The following is a 25,842-nucleotide window of genomic DNA, read 5'->3' on the forward strand; positions in this document are numbered from 1 at the left end:
ACCTCGCTCTGGGGCTCCACGCAAGATCTCACCTCGTGGGGTGTCAATGATTCTGAGAAGGGTGAAAAAGCATCCTAGAACTACATGGGAGGAGTTAGTTAATGACCTCAAATTAGCAGGGACCACAGTCACCAAGAAAACCATTGGAAACACATTACACCGCAATGGATTAAAATCCTGCAGGGCTCGCAAGGTCCCCCTGCTCAAGAAGGCACATGTGCAGGCCCGTCTGAAGTTTGCCAATGAACACCTGAATGATTCTGTGAGTGACTGGGAGAAGGTGCTGTGGTCTGATGAGACCAAAATAGAGCTCTTTGGCATTAACTCAACTCGCTGTGTTTGGAGGAAGAAAAATGCTTCCTATGACCCCCAAAACACCGTCCCCACCGTCAAGCATGGGGGTGGAAACATTTTGCTTTGGGGGTGTTTTTCTGCTAAGGGCACAGGACAACTTATTCGCATTAACGGGAAAATGGACGGAGCCATGTATCGTGAAATCCTGAACGACAACCTCCTTCCCTCTGCCAGGAAACTGAAAATGGGTCGTGGATGGGTGTTCCAGCACGACAATGACCCAAAACATACAGCAAAGGCAACAAAGGAGTGGCTCAGGAAGAAGCACATTAAGGTCATGGAGTGGCCTTGTCAGTCTCCGGACCTTAATCCAATAGAAAACCTATGGAGGGAGCTCAAGCTCAGAGTTGCACAGAGACAGCCTCGAAACCTTAGGGATTTAGAGATGATCTGCAAAGAGGAGTGGACCAACATTCCTCCTAAAATGTGCGCAAACTTGGTCATCAATTACAAGAAACGTTTGACCTCTGTGCTTGCAAACAAGGGTTTTTCCACTAAGTATTAAGTCTTTTTTTGTTAGAGGGTTCAAAAACTTATTTCACTCAATGAAATGCAAATCAGTTGCTATCTTTTATTTAAAGTTATTTTTTCGATTTTCCTTTTGATGTGCTATCTGCCACTGTTAAAATAAACCTACCATTGAAATGATACTGTTCTGAGACTTTTCATTTCTTTGTCATTGGACAAACTTACAAAATCAGTGAGGGGTCAAATAATTATTTCCTCCACTGTATCTGTTCCAGTCAACACCTAACTGAATACGTTCAGTGGAACCATTGTGATTGGATGTCTGTGACTGTATTACCAATTGGTTGGCAATCCCCAGTGATCAATATTGGTTTCATACAACCTGGGCTGTCCCAGGGTATTTTCAGCAGAGCACCATGCTACCATCTTCACTCCTGCCTGCAAGTATCCCTTGCTGGGTTTGTGCACAGTACAGTGAACATAGTAACATAGTAAGTTTGGTTAAAAAAAGACATACGTCCATCACGTTGAACCATAATGACTATATATAACCTTCCTAACTTCTAGCTGATCCAGAGGAAGGCAAAAAAACCCCATCTGAAGCCTCTCTAATTTGCCGCAGAGGGGAAAAAAATCCTTCCTGACTCCAAGATGGCATTCGGACCAGTCCCTGTGGTCTGTCAGTATTTACCATACTGTAGTTTATTTTGTCATAACATTTTCTAACTAAAAAGATTAAATAGATAATACATCTATGGCATAATATGTATTGCATTTTTTTCAGTGCTGACCAAGCTCTTGATCGCTTTGCCATGAAGAAATTTATTGATGATAAAGTATCAGTATTACTTCAACCATCCCAGAAAAGGTAGGTTAATTAATCTTAATCTATACAAACTAATAACGTGAAGATAATTATCTCAATGAGAGCACGAAAGTGATCCACTTGATATATATAACTTTCGGTAGCGGTAAATTCATTTTTAATTGTCTGCTATAAATCTTCGCTACCACGGGTGACTGTATGCCCAAAATGCTTTCCCATTGGCAATAATGTAAATTCATTTTTCCGCAGTCTTCCAAAGTTTCCTCACTAGGCATCCTCAGGTGACTTAATTTCAGTTCATTTCAGAGAGTTTAGCCACCCACAGTAGTGAGAATTTAACCGCGGGCGATTAATCTCCCCCTGTACCATCAGGGTAAAAGTCACAGGAGAAAAAAGTTTTTTCAAGATTTACTAAATCCAAATCAACAATTTGCCAGCTAAAACTTGCCAAGATTGTGCAGGAGTCCCTTCCCTTTCTTGAAAGATCCTTGAACTTTAGAGGTTTCGTATTTTTGATGCTGTTTTTTGTGCCACAATTCAAAAAAGTTTTGCCACATGGACTTTTTCAGTTCGGATTTTTTAGTAAATGCTAGGCATTCGTGGAAATGAACTTAGTCTAATTTTTAAAATTATGAGAAGTGTTAGATTTATAGAAAATCTGCCACTAAGTGTTTAAGAAGTTTTCTAGTCATCTTTTTGGTACGATGGTGCACCCTTGAGGAACTTGGAAGATTTTATGGCCTACTTAAATACTTTGCCTCCTAAGTTAGTATTTAATATGGAATGCCATCACCTAATTCTTTTTTGAATAGTAATATTATGGACATGAATAATACACCTCAGACTACCTTTTGTCAAAAAAGGCAGATAGGCAGGGCACAAGCAGATGGGGCACAAGCAGAGGGGGCACAAGCAGAGAGGGACCACGCATCCAGAGTTCTTACTATGTTTATCAGAAACTTCTGCTTATTTTCCCACAAACAATAATTAAAGTATGCTGTATACCATAGTATACAGTGTTTTTAGTTTAGATCCCCTTTAGCATAGATACAAATAATCAAAACATCTAATCTGAAAAAAAAAAAATAAAGAACACAACACCATTAGAGTGTGTGTTAAATATGTGATGACATGCCAAAATTCCTTAACAAAAGACTGATTAACACTTGGCGCAAATGTTTATTTAAATGTATTGCTGCACAGGAAGGCACAGAGTTCTCTACAAAAGTTCTGTACAAATGCAGTTTGCTTATTTGCCCAAAATGTTATGTTGGCTTCTGTGGCTGTGTTTTAATTTCTTTGATTTTATAACCATTTTTTCCTATTTGATTGTGTGTTTCATACATCTTAATTTGTCTCTCTTTGTGCTTGAAATAATACTTTTTTTCATTTTTATTTAAAGTAGAGGTATGGCACCCATTATCCAGAATGCTTGGGATCTGGGGTTTTCCGGATAAGGGGTCTTTCCGTAATTCGGAACCCCTACCTTAAGTCTGCTTAATTAAACCCAATAGGATTGTTTTGACTCCAATCAGGATTAATTAAATCTTTGTTGGGATTAAGTACAAGTGTACTGTTTTATTATTACAGAGAAAAAGGAAACCATTTTAAAAAAAATGTGAATTATTTGATTAAAATGGAGCCTATGGCAGATGACCTTTCCATAATTCAGAACTTTCTGGATAATGGGTTTCCAGATAAGGGGTCCAATACCTGTATTATACTTTTTTCTGTAAAGCCTTGATCCACATAATGGGGCACTTTTCATCACAGAAGAACTTAAAGGGATACTGTCATGATTTTTATGTTGTACTTTTTATTAAATTACTGTTTTAGTGCATTGTGCCTTATTCTGGCTTTCTACTCTGATGTAACTGAAAGGAGTCCCAAGCCAGACTTGGATTTTTTACTATTTAGGGTGAAGACATGCTAAGCTACTAGTAGCAGGTACTTGTCACGGCTGCTAAAATAGACGATGCTGATCATTTACTGATGATTGTGTCTGTGTGTGTTTTAGCAGAGGCAATTCTCAGTGTTGTCTATGGCAGGGTATTTTTTGGAGTTTAGTAGCCATGACAAGTAACTGCTACTAATTAGCTCCATGTGTCTTCACCCTTAAAGGAGAAAGAAAGGTTAAGTCACTTGGGGGTGCCAAAATGTTAGGCTCCCCCAAGTGATTTTAATCGCTAACCTTTTACCCCTGGACTGGTGCTCCTGTTAAAGGAGACATATTAGATAAATGGGGAAAACCCTATTTTTGTAGGCAATTATGAATAATATACAGTGCTGGTTTCACTTTGTGCTAAACATTAATCCTATCTGTAATCCTATCTGAGATTTTTTCCATTAGCTGCACTTGCTGTTATAACCTGCAGGTGACAAATTAAAAAATCTCAGTCTCAGACTGTCAGTGTCACTGACCAGACCACCACGCTGCCTCCTCCATCACACTTTGCACCAAAAAAACAGGGCTGCCACAGAAAATAAAAAATGGTACTGTGAGTTCATACTACTTTTCCTGCTCAGAGTCAGCAGCAATGGTATCTCATGATTCTTGACTAGTCTACTAGCAATTAGTAACTATCAGCACAGCACTAGTGGTAATCAGCACAGGAACAATTGTGACATGACTGCATAGTATTTGTTTCTGTCTGTAATATATACATACAAACACAATGATAAATATATGCTAATGTGATTGCAGCTATCATTTGGGCACGCATTGAATCACCACATGCCACCTGCCACTTTTTTGCCATTATTGCCATCTAATTAGCTAATTAGTAATAGCTTTACTGACCTATCCTTTACACTCACATACATAAATCATATATACCAACATCAGTACTAACTGTAGATTTTAGTATCACAATAGCCTTTGATACTATGCTTGTTCAAGAACTCATCCAGGCCCCTCTTACAGGCATTAACAGAATTTGCCATTACAAAATCACTTAGAAGGGCAAAAAGCCAGTACAGGCAGCACCATATTCTCCCTTCATTTGGGCTCCTGGTGCAATACACGTTGTCTGAATAGCCTGGCAGCCTCACTGTGGCTTACACATTCATTGCTGGCTTGTGTGCCGCCCTCCCGTCCTCCCTCCCATCCGTACTCCAAGGTAGGTGCCTCTCTCTGCCATTGAGCATGCTACCAGCCTGCCCTTCCAACTGTGTCTCCCAGCCTTTGTGTCTTAAAACTGTGTCTCCCAACCTGCGTGTCTTAAAACTGTGTCTCCCAGCCTGCGTGTCTTACTCAGCGCAGCCAACCTCTTACCCGCCCAGCGGCATCTCCGACCCCTGTTCCCCCTCGCATGCTCACCTGAAGCAGCCATTTTGTGCAATGTCTAAAAGCCCGCGAAGACTCGATAAGGCGGTCATGTGTGGCAATAGGATTCGGTTCGGTGCTGAGCACGGATTCTGCAGGAGAAGCTCTATTAACTGATGAATTTTGAAAAAAAAACTGTATAAAGCTGTAGATGAAAGCAGTAGAGATGTGTGTGTGTGGGCTTTAATTAATATGCTCTTTTTGATTTAGATATGTTAATTTTCTGAACGAACTTCTATCTGGATTGGAAAAAATGAATGTGATGCCTCTCTTCTTGCATTCAGTTATTCTCCACGGCATTCCAAATTTTGATTCAGCAGACAGTAAGTTTTGCTATACATAATTATTATAATGTGTAAATTTATTTTAGATTTTATATTACTAGTTTTACTGTGTCATAAAACTGTATTGCCAATTTTGTATGTAATGTTTAACATCAAAGAGATGATACTAAAGGAGATGATATTGAATAACAAATTACAATAGTGACACTACACTGTCCAAAACTGTACCTTGTCCAAAAACTACTTGTATTTTAAGGACCTAATATAACCATAGTCAGTTCTATATACAGGCACTTCCACATTCCTTTTATGTGGCCTTATGCCTTTATGGAGTTTGGATCACCTCTGTCCCTACAGACAGACACAACAGCATCAGAACAGAATGGTATTATCATGGCCAAAACTAATAGGAAGTAATAGTGAAACAAATAATTGTAAAAACCTTGTTTTGTCACATTAAGATTCCAGAACTTTTTTTGCTTAGAACTTCAGAAAATTACACTGACCTAAGTATTGACACCATAGCATACTCTTGGTAGCATACCCTTTGGATAGAAAAAACTGAAATAAAACTCTTTACATCTTTCTAATGACCGTTCACTCTAGTTCTACCAGGTTTCAAAAATGCCTCCCCAAATCAAGTTTCAGATCTCTCCACAAGTTATATCTGGGCTTATGCCTGGCCAGAAATATTGTCTTTATTTGTTCTTAGATGCTTTGTGTAATTGGCCTACTGGAAGACCCATTATCTATAGGGACCTAGCTTTCTGACACTGGGTTCAATATTGCGCTCCATAATGCCTTGATAATCGCCTGATTTTATGGTTGAACTCACAGATGTGTTCTTTTCTCTGAAGGGTTAATTTTTTTTCCAGTAAACATAGCGATTTTGTGCTTTACCAAAAAAAGTTCTTACTTTATCTTATCTGTTCACAGGATATTCTTCCAGAAGCATTTTTAGCTTGTTCTGATGTGTTTAGGCGAACTTCAATCTGGCTTTCTTCTCTTTCTCTGTCAGAAGCAGTGTCTTCCTGGGTCTTCTACCATAGGGCTTCCTTTAATTGAGTTGGCGATGGATGGTGTGAGTTGAAACTGTTGTACCCTGTCTAGGTGTGAAGGTTATCTTGAATCTGTCTGCCAGTTTAGAGTGCTTCACCACAATTGATTAAGATCAATGTATCTCTTTTGTGTCCAAGTCAAGGGACATAGTCTACAATTCTAGTGAACCTTAAACTTCTTCAAAACATTTTGTATGGTGGACACAGGAAAACTAAGGTCTCTGGATATGGACTTGTAGCCAAAAAAATTCTGTCTCTCACTTCCTTAGATAGTTCACTCCTTTTGCTTCTTTTTTTATGTGGTGCACATAGAGAGTTCAAACTGGTTTTATGTGTGCTTCTTGTATTGCAGCCACCTGCAACTCATCACTGGTATTTTTACTTACAAATTAAAGCCTGCTTGAAATTCTCATAATTCTTAAAACTTCTAAAAGGGGTCATTAATTATTCTTTTCATTCCATTCTAGGAATCCTGTGTCAGATAAGATTATTTTTCCATTTGATGAAGATATAATCTAACAATTTGCAATTTCTATTACTTAAAGTGATACCGACATATTTCTGTCAAAATAGGATAGGCTAAGATGCCCAGGAGTGTAACATGTTTTCAGAGGCTGTAGTACTGTTTACATTTTTTCTGGAGCCTATGGACGGACCTTACTGCCTCCAGCCAGCGTGATGGAAGAAAGCATCTCACTTCTTTGACTCTCTCTGCAGGTCATGTCTTCAGGTAACATTGGGCTGGAGGTGACTTGGGATATTTTCTTCCATTTAATAAACATAAGATGTTGGCAACTTTCATATTTAATTATTTAAAGTCATGCCGACACATTCCTTATACTTCTTCCACCTCCAGCCCTGTATTACCTGAAGACGTGACCTGTAGACACATCCGAAGGACTGAGGTGCTTCCTTCCAACATGCTGGCTGGAGGTGGTGAAATCCTTTCCTTGGCTGGAGAACAAGTGTAAACAATACTCCAGCCAATGTAAAGATGGTACACTTCCTGGCATCTAAGCCATGTTGTAGTGTCAATGTTAATACCATGGGCTGGGTGCAGCTTTGGGCCATGACCCACTAAAGATACAGTATTTGAAATCTATGTTTTATGTTTGAGTTAAAATAATATGGCTATTACATTTTTCAGCTGAAATGCTATTTATTCATCACAGATAAAAATGTATTCTTTTAAAGTTTAAGTATCTGTTTGTAAACTGTTATTTACGAAAATAGATATTTCTTTATACTACATTCAAAGGTGAGATAACCTACCAGAGTACCTTGGTATGGGATTCTGGCACAGAGGAGTGTAGTTCCCAGGTGTCCCCAGCCATGTGACTTGTGTTCTGATAAACTTCACTCACTCACTTCACTTATGCTTCCTGAAATGAAAGGAGCTCCATGTTTCTATGCTGCTCTCACTGCTCTGCTTTGAGCTAATAGAACTGCTGGTACTGCTCTGAATTTTAGCAAGTGGGTAAACAGGCAAATCTGCTTATTCTGCCTCACAATAATAGGCATTTCTCTGTGGCTAAAACTGCATAAAAACTGCATAAAACTGTCCCATGTGCCACCTGAATTAGCTTGTATAGTAAAGGAGATATAGATACATACATTGTACACAGTAAATAATTGAACAGTGACTTCAGTGAACAATTATTTCAGATCCCAAGTTCATTATATAGCAAGCAGCAGATATAGTGGCACCCAAAATAATACAAGCAAGATAACCCAGAAAGCAGCAAAGTAGCTTTTGACTTTTTTCATAGTTTTGCAGCATTATTCAGCACTAGTTATCGGAAAGTAGTTCTGTTGTGCAGTTCTGGCTCTTAAAGCTCAAGAACAGGCACACTGCACTGAGATGGCTGCCTACACACCAATATTACAGCTAAAAAAAATATTTATTGGTTAACGATATAATTTTAAATGGCAGAGTGAATTGTTTGCAGTGTACATAGTGTAATTTAGTAATTAAAAGCTACACCATGAAAACTAAAATAAAATGTATGAAAATAAAAAATAATTGGTGAACTTTGTATAAAATACTTGCGAAAAAAAAGCTTTAGTTCCTAGTTGTTGCTCTGTGCTGCAGCCAAATACAATTATAGAAATCCAAAAAATAGGAAAAAAGCTTCAGCAGGTTTGCTGCAAAACATTTATTGTGGGTAGTGGTAACACCTATTGTGGTGTTACCACTACCCACAATAAATGTTTTGCATTAAACCTGCTGAAGCTTTTTTCCTATTTTTTGGATTTCTAAAATAAAATGTACTGTTGCTCTGCACTTCTAAAGTTTGTGTGTTAGCGTCAGACTATATTTTATATAAATAAGCTCCTGTGTAACCGAAGGGGGTGCCATTTAGTCTGAAAAGAAAAGGCACAGGTTACATATCAGAAAAGATCTGTAGAATATAATGGGTGTAGATTTCTGTAAAGGCTCTGTCACAGGGGGCTGATTCTTGGGCCTGCGGATAAATGCAGCACGTGAATTCACTCCTATACCTAAGTTGACGCAATGGCTCTGGGTGCAGGCACATCAGTAAGATCTTGGGGGTGTAGGAGCGGATTCATGGGCTGCATTTTTCCCATGGCCCGAAAATCCGCCCCATGTATGCTACAGATCAGGCATACATTCTCTCAGGAACAGGAAACTATAGTTCAGGAAGCACCCGGAACCAATAAACAATCACACCACACAGGAAATGACATGTAGCAAAAGGAATTCTGGGAACAACATAGCTAACATATAATAGAAATCTGTATCAAGATTCAACACTTCATTAAATACCAAACAGAAAATCAAAAAATATTTTTTGTGTTTTTTAAGGGTGTCAATTCTTCCTAAAGATCTACATTGCCATGCAACCTGTGTATACATCAGGAATTTAGTAAGTAGTTTTTGCAGTAATTCACTTTTTGTTGAAAAATAATGTTCCTTTTGATAATAATGTGATAATAATAAAAGTGTAAATAAACTATTCTTAAGGTTTTTTTTTCCTCTAGCAGTATAGATGTCTACCTCATACCTGCCACTCACCACTTTTTTCCTGAAGCAGGAAAAATGGGATTATTTTTTAAGCATCTAGTCATCCAAAAAAATGCCATTAATTATCCCTGGTGTCATGTACACAAAGGGCAGGCCATAAATCTTTTACTTCAACATTTGCAGCAAAAACATTGTTTACTTCCTTCTTTACTGGCCACATGTAGCCAGATTAAAGTTCAACCAGAGTAAAATTTACAGTAGTTAAGAACTAGAAAAAATCTGTGACTCACTACAAGCCCTTCTAGGCACAACCCATAGAGTAAATGTTCTGGGCTCAAGATAGCTAAGTCCTATTTCCCTTAAGGCCCCCATATACGGGCTGATAGAAGCTGCCGATATCGGTCCCTTGGGCCGACTCGGCAGTTTATCTGCCCGTGTAGGGGCAGAACCGAGCGGGCTGGCCGACCGATATCTGGCCTGAAATTGGGTGATCTCGCCAAGCGAGCGGATCTTACTGTGTATGGGGACCTTTAGATGGCAAGGTGTGTTCCCCAACTTACTCAGCCTACACAATATCCTGAGCTACGTAAATACTTTTAACAATAAGTAATGATAATCCTGAAATAAACAATGTTCACTGTAACTGGTTGTTACAAAGATGACCTCAAACTTAAAACTATCTCTAAATAATTTTATGATTAAATAGTTTTCAAGATTTATGGAAGGGCTAAGTCTAAGGAAGGGGTATTTTAGAGCAGGGGTGTTAAATTGGAGGACCAAGTGCCTGTTGTAACATGGAAAGAGATTATTGGCCAGACAATTTGGAATTAAAGGAACAGTAACACCAAAAAATCAAAGTGTATAAAAGGAACTACAGTATAATGCACTGTTGCCCTGCACTGGTGCAACTGGTGTATTTGCTTTAGAAACATTACTATAGTTTAGTAAATGAAGCTGCTGTGTAGCCATGGGGGCAGCCATTTAAAAGAGAAAAGGCACAGACACATAGCAGATAACAGATAAGTTCTGTACAATACAATGGGGTTTTATCTGTTATCTGCTATGTAACCTGTGCCTTTTCTCCTTTTTCCAGCTTGAATGGCTGCCCCCATGGCTACATAGCAACTTATTTATATAAACCATAGAAGTGTTTCTAAAGCAAATGTGCAAATTTTACCAGTGCAGGGCAACAGTGCATTGTATTATGATTACTTAAAAACATTTTTATTTTTTGGTGTTACTGTTCCTTTAAAAACAGAGACATTTTCCCAGTGATATAAGGAAACTGCTTATAAGAAGGCTGCTTTCAGTCTTTAAATTATAACTCATGTATCCTTATCTAGGCTAATTGTTAAGGTGTTGAGGCTTAGCAATACAGTAAGCTTGGAGTGGCTATAAAATAAAGGGGGACTGTCATGAATAGGAGTCTGCTTCACTTGACTTAGCTCTGACAGGCAGCTTGTGTTCTGAGCAGAGAGGGGTGGGAGTGGTCCAACCATTCTTCACTGACATCTAAAGTTTAACCCGAGTCACTAACAAACATACAGAACTTTATTTCTTGGTTATTTCATAGAAAAACATGAAAGAAGCCACATATCACTTTCTAAACAGCAGCAAGCAAGTTGTTTAGTGCAAAGGCCCAGCAATTTAAAAAACATACATGCCAAGTGAGCTGGTAGGTGATGTGGAAATTGCAATTAAGCAATAACTTTAGGGCATCCACTGGCACATTCCCATAAAATTACAATTTTCCTTTTGCATAAACTTTAAATAAATGTTGTAGAAACAGTAACTTGTTCCACTGTTTGTGCAATAACATTGTAGTCACTCTTTATATGTATGCAAGCCAATCGATAACAGACTATATAGCCATTTTTTAAGAATACATGGTCTGACCATAGCAGAGTAAATGCTACAGACTGACCCAGTGGGCCTGATTAGACACAGTTGGCCAATCAAGTCTGAAAGCCTGACTAGTCAGTCTACAGGAGAGCTCTGACTGAGAGACATAGAGAGGTGTCTTTGAACCCAAGTTGCCTGTGCAGAGGTCCGGAATATTGTTGCAATTGATGTGTCACTGTCACTGGTAAGGAGAGTCTCTTTTATACACTCTTGTGTTTCACCTGTATCTGGCTATTGCAGGAAGGTAGGATTGCAGGATTGGCAGCTGATTTAAAGCTGGCTATACATGTAAACCTAGTTTTGTACGATTATCGGACCATGTGTGGGCTCTGAATTATCGTTCCAGTAATTTTTCTACTATGGCGATCAGTCAGGTTAGAAAATTTTGGTCGGCTAACAAAAAAATCTGTATGTATTGTTTATCGGACTATATCCTTGGGGGACCTTCAGTGGAAGTCATTTTTGTACGATTGGTGTCTGACAACTATTTCATGTTCAGAACATCCTCCGATTTGCGTTTTAGTGGCTTTGTCCTACTATTTCAGTCTGAATATTAGTTTCAGATCATTGCATTTAAACCTATGACCAATATCTGAATGTTCATCGGAATAAGACTAAAATCGGAATGTGTAGTGCTGTGTGTATGTAAATATAAAGGATATAAACAATAAGCTGCTTTACTGTTATGTACAAATGCAGCTTCATCAGCACCCAGCCCAGCCTGGCTCTATTCCTTTACTTTCCCTTTGCACATGTTTGCTGTTGAGGGGTGTGGCCTCATGACATGCCACAGCAAATCAGCTTTCACTCTGCTCTGTCACTCACACGTTTCTGCATCACTGACGCCAGAGACTCTTGAGTGGGGGGATGGGAGGCTGCTTCAATAATTAGCCATAACTTTGTAACGGTGCAAAATTATTAAAAGCTATAAATTGTCAAAATATTTGTCTAGACTTTATATTTCCAGTATTATAAAAACATTTTTCATAATTGTTCCCCTTTAATTATTTGGCTGATTTTAAATAATACTCTGAATTATAGGAAAATGTTTGCCTGTATTTAAAAGAATTATGTTAACACACCATAAACAGCATGGTAACCCAGATTTTTTTTACTGACACGAAAAACTACTTTTTAAAATATGAATGTACATATAAAGTTACCTATAGGTCACAATCTTTTTTTCGCTGATAGGGCTGCTTTTGTACGTAATTGTTACTAGAAGTTCCTAAACCAGACACTTTTGTCAACCTGACTGTCCCTTCCCAACCAGTCATTTATAGCTTCTAATGCTGACTACTGCTGCACCAATATGGCAGCCCCCTCAAAGAGGAACATGGCTGATCAGATAGGTAATGTTCAAGCATCGGGCAAATACTTCTATGGCAAAATTCTAAAGCTCATGCAAAGACAGTGTTTATTATCTTTAATAATTTTAAATAAAATTATTTTGTTTTGTTTTCCAAGCCTTGTTGGCCCAGAAAACCAGGGTAAAATCTATATTGAAATTGAACCAGCCCAGCTTATCAAGGGAGATATTATGGTAAGTTTATCTTCATTCTAATGAAACTTTTGGAGCCTAAACTTTGTTTGACAGGAAATAAAACACTGAAGGTTACACTCGAACAGAAGGAAATGTTTGTCTAAGAATAGACTAGATTACATAGAACTTGTATGAAACAAAGGTGAGTTTCTTTCCCTTAATTAATGGCTAACAGATTTAACCTGCTATAAACACCTGTTGAGACAGGTGGTGTATTTAGGACTGTATAAAACTGAATACAATACCTTTGGTAGCTGTCTCTTTACATTATAGTTTTACTGAACCATAAATACTGTAAATATATAAATTTTTAACAAATTGATGTCAGGGAACCTTGGAGTTGCCACAACTTACTTGCACCAAGTGAATCAGTTGCTAATTCCATTAACACTGTGCATCAAAGGAATGCCGTTTAGACCAAAATGCATATGCAAAAATATATATATAGTACACAGAGAGGAGCACACCCTATACAAGTCCAAATGCCCTTGGTGCAGGTCAAAAACACAAATATAATAGAAAAAGTGCCGCACACTCAGACTAGAGTGGTGTGCTGTTTGATCCAGTAGGCCCTTTTGTAATAGTGTCTTAATCATAATAAATGACTTACAAAGTTAGCAACCATAAAGATATCCTTGCACCATTCTTGCATAAAGGATTTAAAATATTGGCATGAAACTTTTTTTTTTAAAGGACATGTCATAAAAGAATACTTAATTCTAAGCAACTTTGCAGTATACATTCATTACATATTTCATATTTAAAAAAAACCTTATAACATTACCACCAGTATTCAGAACTGTCCATTAGCGATGAGCGAATTTTTTCGGCAGGCATGGATTCGCAGCGAATTGTTTAGCAAAACTTCCATGAAAATTAATTGTGGAAAATTTAGTTGCATGGAATTTTTTTTTTTTTGCGCGTCAAAAAAGGGCTCGGTCACGACAAAAAAAAGTGTGACAAATGCGTTTCACAATTTTTTTGCCATTTCACAAATTTTCTTGCTGTTTCGCAAATTTTATGGCAAAGCGAAACGGGACAGATTCACTCATCACTTCTGTTCATCATTACATTTACATATATTTTCCCTATAGTAACTTAAGGCTCTTAGGAAATAGTTGATGGAAAATTTAATCTTTGTGAATAATATTATAGCAGTCAGAACTGAAGCCACCCAAAAGGTGTATATAATGACCCACAAATGCTTCTCTTTATCAGTTATAACTGGAAAGATGCGGTTGTAGTGTTTGTACTCCTTTAGTCCTCCATACTGGGTTTAATTGTGGTAATATGTAGGGGGCACAACTAAAGCCATACACAAGATTTTAAAAGATCTTTTTGTTATCATAGGACCAAGCTTATCTTAAAATGATCATTTAAAAGTATGATTTGTCCATCAGTGAAAATGACTATTTTAAGTGATATTGTCTAGTTGAATCTAGTAAAACTACCTGCTTGGTCCTGCAAACAATTGGACAATGGGCAAATGTCATTGTTAACGCCAAAAATTTTCAAACCTACCTGTGCGATTTTCTGACCAATGTTTGATTAAAAAATCTCCAGATGTGCGATTCTTCGGTGCCCACTAACCTTACGATAATTTAACTGATTTGTTGTACTGAAATTGGTCATCAGGGAGAGAAAAATCTTAACGGTATGGCCACCGTTATGTTTTCAAAGTGGTTGAGGGTAGCAGGATTATTTTCCAAGCACAATGTTTTATAATTGCATTAAATGAATAGCTCAGTTGAGCTACCAAAATTTAATTGTATCTGTTCATTTTTATAATAATATTACTACAGTACATTTGTTTTGAGCACAATTCATGTTCCTAAAGGAATTAACACTATATTTTGCTCTCATTTTTGTTAGCCATACAATATATTTCTTATAAATTTGCCAATTAGCAGTTGTTTTATCTTTGCTGTTTGTAATATTTTATTTATTATTTTATTTTTTATGTATTATTACTTATTTATCCATTCTGTACCATGTCTCTTTTTAACTGGAACACAAATGATTGCAAAACTCACTGGCTCATCTAATAAGTAGCATATCTGTAACTGCCCAACAGACATTGTATTTGGTTATAGAAATGAATTAGCCATCTACCTTATGATAAGGGTTTATTCAATTTCACTAAAAGTATATAGCAGCATGTATTTCACAATTTGGCCACTAGAGGTCACTTTTTCACTAGTGTATGGGTTCTTACCAAGTCAGAATAGCCGATCTAATTTATATATGCTAATACGTAAGGCTCCATGTACTGAATAATTCTGGTGAAAGGAATATAAAGTGATTGTAAACCTTAATTATTTTCCTTTTATTAACAAATGTCATGTAAGTTAGATAAAGTTTAGCCCTTACAGTTCCAGAAGAGTTTGGCACTTAATTTGTATTAAACCTTTTGTTCATGTTGTATTTAGGGGCATTTCATAAGCTGTAACTTTTTCTTTAACTAGGAAAAAATTGGGGGCTTATTACAGAGAAACTATTGTCAAAATGAAAATATAGGTTAAGCTTCATGTAATGAAAATAAGAATCTTTCTAAATATAATATAATTTAAAAATTCTTTATCATTTCTAAAAAAAAACCTCATTACTATTTACTATAATATTATTCTCTAAATGCAGGGGTTGGAGCCAAATTTTGATGGATAGCTAGGTGTCCCTTTGCCCAGACCAAATAACCAACACAAAGCTGCACTGAGCAGTACCACTTTATAGGGAAGAATAACGTTCATCTGCTCAAAGCAGAAGACACATGTATCAACTCAAATAAATTAATTAGAAACATTCTTGACATTTTGTTTATCATAAAATAAGGGTGACTTGCTAGAATTCCTTCTGGATCTATGATAAATTAGACCAATTGTTTATTTTGTTTAGGAAAACTCAGCCTTAAAAATATGAAAGGAATCTCAAATTCCACTTCTCTTGGAAAATATAGGATGCTACCTAAAAAAAATCTCATACAGAGAAATATATAAAAAACATATTTATATGTGTGAAAATACAACTGCCATTATGTGTTTGGAAATACAACTGAATCCCTATATGCCCTAGGCATGCCAAAAATGTATAGTGTGTGTGTGTATATATATGTATATATATGTCTATATGTCTATATATATATATATATATATATATATATATAAATATATATATATATATATATATATATAAATATTTTTTAAATAATATATATTTAATATTTATTTGTGGCAGTGTGGGACTCAGGAAGCCATCAGAACAGCAGACATATGGCTTGTGCCGCAAGGGCTATTTGTTCCTGACCTTTGTATATTACCTTGTAGTGGGGGAATGAAGCAGAAGTGGATCAGCATCTATAAAAGCTGATGATCATCTACTGTACTCAGTAGTTCTACCGACTGTAGAATAAACATTCTAAGGCATATAAATTCCTTTATTCATAGATTGTAGATTCTACGATTTAAAGGATTAAAGCTAGTAAATGGGGAATAAGGCAAATTTAATTGAGATATTGACCAAAGAGTCCTGCATGTTCACATCTGACCTACTCTACTGCCCTCTCCTTTACCACTTTTTAATTTCTTAAAGATTGTACTACTTGAAGGATTATTTCTTTATCCACCACTTTTTTCCTGCTGATATAAATCCATTTATTGTGCCTGCATAGTTAACTAACTGTTACATGAATGAAATTACTTGCATTTTTTATTATAAAATTACCTCTACTTTTCTAAATGCTAACATTTAATTGTTCTTCAGTGATGAGACACATTTTATGATAAAAATGGAAATGTTATTTTTATTTATATATTTCAGTATTCTCATGGTATTTTTAATTATTAGGGCAATCATTATTATTATTGAGTCAAGATGTTGCCAGACTATATCAGTTTATTTGCCAATCCATAAAGCATGTTGCCTTGTTTTACAAACATTAGACTTCAAATTGTTCTAAGGGGTCCCAGCACAAACAATCCCTCCCACCCCACCTTCCTGCCTGCACCACACTGCTATTTTAAAGAAGAAGGAAACATTACTGTAAAAGATTGTCCCCAAATGATCCCTAGTAGCCCTGACTGAATGCCCTAAAATAAAGATTTTTGCTGTAGATAATAAAGACAGGAACTTTCTATCATCTTATCAAGATTCTTTTTCATTACTGTATAGATTACATAGAAATGGGAAGTCAATGACAGGCATTCTGAGGGCATGTACATATACACAGGCTGGCCATTTAATTAAGCTTAAATTGTTTCGGGGCTTTAATTTTCCTTTAAAGGTAGGAGAGTGGTCGGGGGGGTCCTACATTACAGCAGAGGGTCTGCTTTATAAGTAATTAGGCTACTGGACCTGTGCGAGTCTAACAGGGTAGACCTAGACCCCATGAACTGGATTTCTACCTGCTTGAACCAGATAAGTGATCTAACCTACAAAATGATTAATCAAATAAATATAATAAATGAATGATTAACACACTAATTTTTCTAGCCCTCTGCATCTCTAAACTCTAAAGATGACTCCTTTATCCACTAATTTGATGAAACAGTTTCAAATAAAATTTGTATTTGTTTTGTTCACAGCTCAAGTGTTATCATCCGTCTGTCACACGTGATCTTGTTTTCAGACTACAGTTTCATACGGGGGCTATTCATAGCCATCGGGTGATATTTTGCAAGGAGGACCTGGATCATGCTAATATTGGTGAGTTGTCTTTATTCAGATTTTTTACAAAATTTCTGGAATGCTATGACACAGATATCTTTCAAAGAGTACTTTTATGTTGCATGTTGCATGTAGGTTAATTCTGTATAGGAAACCAAATCCTATATGGTACAAAGCTGAAGTTTTCAACTATTTTTATCAAAGACCATAAATGCTCATATTGTATACCCTTTTGGAATGCACTGTATTATTCTAGAAACAAGGAGATTAGTATCCGAATGGGGAGTACATATTAAATACAGGGAACAAAGAGTCTACTCTTGTTTCACTAGAGCTATAAGCAAGCCCCACATATACAATTTTGCTACCTTTTCATTCTTTCTTCCTTTTTTTTTTTCCTTGGCACTTTTCTGACAAGGTTTCACATGCTACACTCTCTTGTGATTTCCAGGAAATCCCATCCATGTATTCTTCCTTAAAACTAGTTTTGTAGCATTTTATAGATTTCTAAAGAAAAAAGTACCCAGAACAGAGGCCACATGCAAGCCTGAAAGCAATGTTAAGATAGTTCTGACTGAATCACCCCAATTTGGCCCAACATGTGGATGGCCAAATTAGGCAAAGATCCTGTCATTTGGCGACTTTGCCAAATGGGAGGATCTTTTTGCATATGACCAGATTAGAAGCGACAGGGTCTGTGGATAACTCTTTCATTGTGAAAAACAATTCAAATCACTTAAGCAGTTAATTCAGTTAATATTTTTTTTTACTCTAGACATTTAACATGTAACTTGTACAATAACATGTAACAATTGCAATAAATTGTTGAATGTAACAGTGCAACCTTAAAACATTTATGTTTTAAGCTGATTTTTCCAAACAAATTATTTAGTTTGCCTTTGGACTTGTAAAACATAAAAATGTGTCCTAATGGCTGGATATTTTTTTTCTCATCTTATGTTTTGTAATCCGTGCAGACTTTTTAGTTCATATGACTGTGTACTTTTGTAATTATTATAAAGATTCTTTGTTTTGAAAATATGTGATGTAATTCAACTTCAAAGTCTGGTTCTGACTCTCAAGAAGGAAAGACCTTTGAAGAGACTGCACTTTAAGGGCATGGGCACACTGGGCTAATTCTCAGCCTGCAGATAAATGCAGACTGAGAATCAGCCCTTATGCTCAAATCGGTGCTCTTTTGTGCCTGCAGCTGGATCCACAGCATTGGCTCAGGTGCTGGCACATGGAGCAGATTTCTGCCCTAAAATGTGTATGAAAAGTATGAATTTTAGCACCAAAATTCATTGTGCTTGAGCATGGGCAATGCAGGTCCTTTCAGGCAGCTGTACCCTTACCTATTCAGTCCTCATCTCCCAATTGGGAACAGCTCAGCCTTTGCTCCTATTTCTTCTGCTTGGGTGCTATTCTCATATCTAATGGTGGCCTAATAAAGGCTTGTGGCTCTGAATACCACCCCTTCTCTGAAGATACATGTACTCTTGTATTGCAGCCTCAGCACAGCTCTATGAATTTAGGCCTTTAAGGACACATGAGGAGATTAGTCATCCATGATAAATCTCCTTTACTGCAGGCAACTAATCTCCTTCAAATGCTTTTCCACCAGCTAAAATACTAATCACCAGGGGGAAACATACATGATGGTGCAGCTACTTTGCCTATTATAAAATAAATAAATGCATGCTATAAATTAATATAATAATCCTATAATCTATAGCACTGGTTATTATGTTGCTTTGGTAATCAGCCCCCACTCCAGACAATAATGAATTCTGCATTCAAATATCTCAGCAACCTCTCTTCTTCTGCAACCTGTATTTCTCTAACCTCTGCTATACAAGGTTTTACTCATTAACTTTTTCTGCATTTTAATGTTAAGCCTTATTGTGATCCTTGCATCACTGTTTCTTTGGAGCTGTCTTTAGAGCACTGTACACATCTGCACTATGGTGATTACCTAGTAACAGGCTGCAAACAGTGTTTAATTACTGCTTGGTTAATCATCAGGGCAGTTCACCCTTAGCAAAAAAAATGGATTGGGTTGTCAAAATGTGTTGCTTGTTTATCCTGCAGTATCTTGCTTTGAGGATTTCACTAGGCAATGGCAGCCAATTCATAGCCTAGTGTTGCTTTATCGGTCATTACAATAATGCACATTTTGAGAGCAACAGCTGTTTCCTTATGGGAAATGCTTATCTCCTTATGTGTGCTGCTAGCAAAGTTGTGTTTATTTTCTGTAGATCTCTGAGCCTCTCATGCATATGAGTTGAGCAGTTTTGGCTAAAATCCTGTCTGCGCACCTCCTCCGCCCCAACTGCTAAATAAAAGCCATTCCCACATATCTAATAAAAGGCCAAAGTTTACCCATAGCAACCAATACACATAGCTTGCTTCTAAACAGGTGATAAGTCAATGCATTCCTCCTTTTGATTAGACCATTTGCACTTTTAAACATGACCCGTTTCTTATAATGTAGCTTTTCTCCTCACTGGAGAGAGATTGCAACTCTCTCTAATTTGTCCATGCTGTAGCCCTTTCTTACCAGCACCATACAGAAAATATAGCAGAGGCCTACCATAATTAGGTCTCTATATACAGAGACTGAAAATTTGGCATACACTACTTTAACAACTTACCTACTTGCACAATATTTGTACTAGCCCAAGAATAAGAAGCCTAGTGCCATGTAGTACTGCTTCAGTAGGAGGTGTATAGTTTATTGTGCGGAGGGATGTTTGGGCTGTGCTGTACATATTCCACTAAATGGTGCAAGTACTAGGTTTTTTTTTTTTTTTTGCAACACAGGAATTCACCTGTACTAAGTTTCATGTTGCTCAGCTATGTCAGTTTTGTCTCATAAATTGTGTGTGTAAGGCTAATGCCAGACGAGGCGTAGGGCGCGCGGGTGCAGGCACATGTAGTCGATATATGCATAAAAACACGAGACTTTGCATTGTCTCACGTTTTTATGCATAAATCGGCTACATGTGCCTGCACCCGAGCGTATCTCATTCATTCGGGTGCGGGCACATGTAGGAGGCGTAGGGCAGAATTTTCAGCAAGCGCTTTTCCGCTTGCCTAAAATATCCACCCTATGCCTCTTCTGGCATTAGCCTTTAAAGAAATGATTCCTCTTATTTTAAAATGAAACAATATATAAAATACAGTGCATTTTTTATTACCTCTGTAATAAATATATACATACATTTTACAAAAGTTACTCTTTATTATACATATGTATTTTTAATGACATTTTTCTGTTTGTAACTTTATTTATAGATGACAGATTCCCTGAATATGGGAGAATAGAACTGGTATTTTCGGGAGGTCCTGAAAAAAATCCAGGTAAGCAAAATATTGCTTGCAATCTCCTTGTTATATACTGTTTGTGATGTGATGTCAGCCACACATGAATAGACAGAACATTGACCCATTATGTCAGGCTAAGGTGATGACCTCCCCAACCACTGTCTGATTGGAGTTTGTTCAGATATTGATTGCAAAGGTTGGAAAATCCTATAAGAGGAGAACACCTTTCATTTTACAAATTACATGTATGAAATACCAATTTCATTGTGTACCACCTCCATCTTGTTTTAGGCTCCCAATTTAGCCCTACACCACCTTAGGCAGGCACATACATAGTAGATAACACTTCTTAGGGAATTCCGTGCTGTACATGCTACCAGGTATTTGGCATTTTCAAGCAATGATCACTTTCACAAAAGTGCACCAGTGAATTTAATTAATAATTAGTAGAAGGGCAATTTGGAGTGTTTTGCCTTTGCCCATTTTTAGGTAAGTAGCCTGTTGGAGCCTAAATGCTGAGTAAGGTGGGTAACACACAAATTGGGCTTGATAAAAAGCAGAAGTCATGTTAAAGGAGAACTATTTATTAATGATAAACAGGGAGATGCCAACATACAGAGCAATAGTAAGAGATTCTAAAGTCCTTACACCTGGCCAGTGGTCAGAGGCAGGCAGCAACAATCACAAGTCTGTATAACAGGCAAAGTAGGGGGCAGGCTAAAGACAGAGGGTACTCCAGTAAACAGGCTGGGATGAAATATCGGGAGATCCAACAGAGAACAGGCAAGGGGAACTGGAGCGGAGGAGCAAGGTGTGGAGCAGATAACCCAGCAGAAACAAGGCAAGAAATCACAGGACAAAGGAAAATGCATGCAAGATCAGGCAATATGGCTTAATGATCAAGCAACAAGGGTTGCTGAGAGCAGGCTTATAAAACCCCTTAATTGCAGATTGAAGCCACATGAGATTAACAAGATGAGTGGAGAAGAGAGAACAGCAGGGAGACCATATGGCTATACTACAGAATAACTAACCAGTGCTAAACCCATGAGTCCCCAGGGGGCTCAGAAGGTTAGTGCAGGTACAGTCCAATAAGCAGTCCAAGGTTCAATTCCCAGATCTTCCTGAGATCCATGTAGCAATAAAATGCTGGGATAACAAAATGCTCCAGAATGCCCCATGTATCTTAAATCTGCTATCACACTGCTGTTGCTGTATGCAAAAAGCAGCTACAGTAGAATATTAAAGTGATACTGACATGAAAAAACTACTTTTTAAAATATGAATGTACATGAAAAGTTACCTATAGGTCAAGTTAATCATTTTTTGCTGATAGGGCTGCTTTTGTGTGATTGTGATTGTTACTTGAAGTTCCTAAACCTGACTGTTTTGCCAACCTGACTGTCCCTTCCTAACCTGTCAGTTATAGCTTCTAATGCTAACTTAGTTTTGCTGCACAAATATGGCCACCCACTCATAGAGGAACAATGGGAATCAGATCAGTGTTAAAGCTTTGAGCAAATACTTTTATGGCAAAATGCAAAAGCTCATGCAAAGACAATGTAATGATATATTTAAAACAGTTTAATTACAGGTGTCTGTATCTCTTTAAGCTTGTGAAGCCAAAATAAGGAGCCAATAGCTGCAGACAGGGGGGAACTTCCCCCCTGGGACTAAAATTCTGAAACAGCACCTGCCATAGGGAAAAGCCATACATTACAGCCAAAATGAAAATCTGGTTGACTCAACATATTCTACCAAAATGTTTTATTCTTGGGTGTGTCCCTGTATAACAAATAGCATCAACTTGTGGCAATAAGTTGCAGATTCATGAAAATTCAAATTGTGTGGCAGTTACTAATTTTCCTTTTAGGAAAATATTCCTGCCAGTCGAACAAGTGCTGTAAGGCTTTGGCACAATCAATACAAAGCATTTCCTGCTATTGACATGCAATTTAGAATAATTTTTCTATGAGGTGGTATAATTCAATGGCTGAACTTAAACAACCTTATGAATCAATTTATTAAACTTTTTTTTGTGCAAATTTAAATAAATCAGTTCTCATCTGTGCAAATATTGTCTTAAATGAACAAATGTGTTAATCTGACCACAATAATATTTTATATTTTATAATACAGAAAACTTTTATAACAACCAGGGAGTAACAATTGACTACAATACCTCTGATCCTCTAATAAGATGGGATTCATATGAAAATACAAACATTGTCAGTGAAGGTCAGTTTGTTAATGTACTTGTTTCTTAATATAATTTACTAGCTTTAAAATTCTGGTATTAGAATTTGTCATTTTGAATATTTAAATTATCTGCCCGGTTACTCTCTGCTGCTAGAATATTTCAAGAATCAATTCAAGAATTTTGTGTACTAAAATTGTTTTAGTTTTTTATTTTGTTCATAAAAGGATATTTAAAATTCTTACTGTTAAATTGTTTCTGTTGTTTTTTTGCACATTTGTAAAACTCTGCTTCATCAAAATAAGTAATGTTCATAAAACGTGTTATTAGTATGTGCCATAATACGTAATTCTTAATAAAAAATTGCTATTTTAAGTACTAAGGGCTGCCCCCTAGGATACATGTTAAGTCACATCAGCCAAGGAATAGACCAAAGTTCTGTCTTTACAGTTAGACCCTTATTATTAGTTAGTGCATTATTTCTGGTCAAGTGATCGCTGAGGGACCAAACAGACCATCACAAAATGGTGCCTCAAGTCAAAGATATAAAAGTACAATATTTACTGATATGATATCACTTAATATGATATGATCTGTTGTGGAATTGTAGATTTCACAGATAGATGTCCTTGGTGTTAGAGATGTATCTTGGCTTTAAACCTCTAATTCCTTTTGAACACTAATAACTGGAAACCAAGAGGTGCTTATTTTAGTCCCACAGACTAATAGAATGTCTAGACCAAGGAGTTCGGGTAAGATACAAATAACTACCCAAGTATGGTCACCTTCAATTGTGTAAAAATCCGCTTTATGGATAAGACCTTGGTTTACATCTTTTGAAGGCACAGTTGTTCCTCTGTGGTACTAAATATTGAAAAATTCAGTATTTGTTTAGAATGGAGGGTTCTCTTCTTGCATTAGTTTTGTAGAGTTCTACCTCTTTGTTACCCCTTTACATAACTGCATTCTTGTTTTTACCTTTCTTTTAAGAATGATCAGAATGTGATGGATGGATAGCTGCATTCTAGTTGCATGTATAAACATGAAAAAAGGAGATAAAACTTTCAATAACAAGATTCCATTCCACACCGTTAAAGTAGCTTAGAAATTGCTCAAGCAAAGCATTCTTGCTAATACTGAAAATACAAGTCATTTCTACTCCATTTATACGATATAAACTGCCAAAGGTGGCCAATTTATTGAAAGTGAAAATTATGTTTGTCTTTAAAATTCTCCCACCTCATTGTTTAAGGTAGGGGAGGGCAAATGTGCTAAAAAAAAAAAACAAAACAACCCCCCCCCCCCCAAAACAAACACATTATAAAACTTAAAAAAAGTATTTTTTTAAATGAGTGAAAGATGAAAAGAGAAGAGACATGGGGCAATTTATGAAGAAGTGAAGTTCAATATAAAAAAAGAAGAAATGGCTTGAGAAAGCTGAGACGTGTTTACCTTACTCTGAAATTCCATACACAGAAGCTCCTTTGTGCCTATTTCTACATTTGTATATAAGAGTTAAGGCCCCCATACACGGGCCGATAGAAGCTGCCGATATCGGCCTGTATAGGGGCAGAAACGAGGGGCTTGGCCGACCGATATCTGGCCTGAAATTGACCAGATATCGATCGGCCAGGTTAGAAAATCCAGTCGGATCGGGGACCGCATTGGCTCGTTGATGCGGTCCCCGAACCGACTGCCCCATTGCTGTGTGCCCCTGTAGGTGGGGATATCGGGTGAAAATCTGCCCGTGTATGGCCAGCTTTAAGCAGAAATGTATTCCATTTTTACATAACGCTGGTCTGCGTAAAGTCTCTTGAAATCTGCGGTAACAATGTAGAAAAAGCAGTGCAAAAAGTCACATATACAGGTACGGCACCTGTTAGCCAAAATGCTTGGGTTGGCTTTTTCTGATAAGGAAGGGGTATTTCCTTAATATAGATGACCATACTTTGACTACTAAAAAATAATTTTAAGATTAAATAAACCTAATAGATTTGTTTTGCCACCAGTAAGGATTAATCATAATCTATAGCTGGAATCAAGTACATGGTAATGTTTTATTATTATTATAGGGTTAAAGGAATAATTTATAAAAATTTGAATTAGTTGATTAGTTATTCAGAAGGCTCTGGTTTATGGGAAGGCATCTAACAAAGAATCAATTTTAACCAAAAAATGTTTGTTTTTTTAACATTTTATTAAAGCTTTTTCTCTTAAGAAATACCAGAAATGCTTCTGTGTGAGTACAGTTATAGCAATATGTAGTTTATTTAATGTTTAAATCGTTGTACTCCAAAATGGTTGTCCAAAAACAGGGAATTTTATATTTTATTATACACTACAAGGCCAAGATCTGTTGTGCAGGCCACAAATCTTACCGTGACCATCACCCTTAGGCCCAGGGCTCTGTGCAGGCCAGTCACGTTTTTCCACTATCATCTTTGCGAAACAGTGTATAGACTTTATTTTGTGCAAGGGCTTATTATCCTGCTGAAACAGGAAAGGGTTTTTTTCCCACAAAGTAGGAAGCACCGTATTTTTAAGCATATCATTGTATACTGATGTGACATCTGTGTCAGCAATGATGGGTGTGGCTTAAAAACAATACCAATAATTAGATAGGCTTTCAACATTTGTTTCTCCATTTAGTGCACCCCTTTGTTCAGTTACTAAATTACAGTTCAGTTTATTTAAATAACAGCGAACTTCTGTACATGGTTTTACTTATTTAGGGTCAAATTATAAGTGTGTCATTTTAAATGGTTAATGTAGTAGTCCTAGCTAACTAACAAGGAAACTTCACTTTTGCTTCTCAGCCTGTAGTTTCATTCACTTCCTATCAAACAACCTGTATTGGCTGTCAATAAGGGCGTATCTATCATTTTTGTACAGAAAATTGTCATCAATTACATA

At 36.9% G+C, this 25,842-nt stretch overlaps 1 protein-coding gene across 2 annotated transcripts in view; it reads left to right on the forward strand.

Annotated features, from left to right (window-relative positions):
• Positions 1-25,842, forward strand: part of tns3 (tensin 3) — a 114,404-nt gene that overhangs the window by 23,098 nt on the left and 65,464 nt on the right. For both annotated transcript variants that reach the window (XM_031904453.1, XM_031904452.1), the window contains 7 exons: positions 1,607-1,690; positions 5,184-5,296; positions 9,143-9,203; positions 12,671-12,746; positions 17,324-17,444; positions 20,703-20,768; positions 22,872-22,970. In XM_031904453.1, the coding sequence (XP_031760313.1) occupies positions 1,607-1,690; positions 5,184-5,296; positions 9,143-9,203; positions 12,671-12,746; positions 17,324-17,444; positions 20,703-20,768; positions 22,872-22,970 (620 nt within the window). The remainder of the gene's footprint in view (positions 1-1,606; positions 1,691-5,183; positions 5,297-9,142; positions 9,204-12,670; positions 12,747-17,323; positions 17,445-20,702; positions 20,769-22,871; positions 22,971-25,842) is intronic.

Source organism: Xenopus tropicalis, chromosome 6 (assembly GCF_000004195.4).
Source record: "Xenopus tropicalis strain Nigerian chromosome 6, UCB_Xtro_10.0, whole genome shotgun sequence".
Classification (NCBI taxonomy): Eukaryota; Metazoa; Chordata; class Amphibia; order Anura; family Pipidae; genus Xenopus; species Xenopus tropicalis.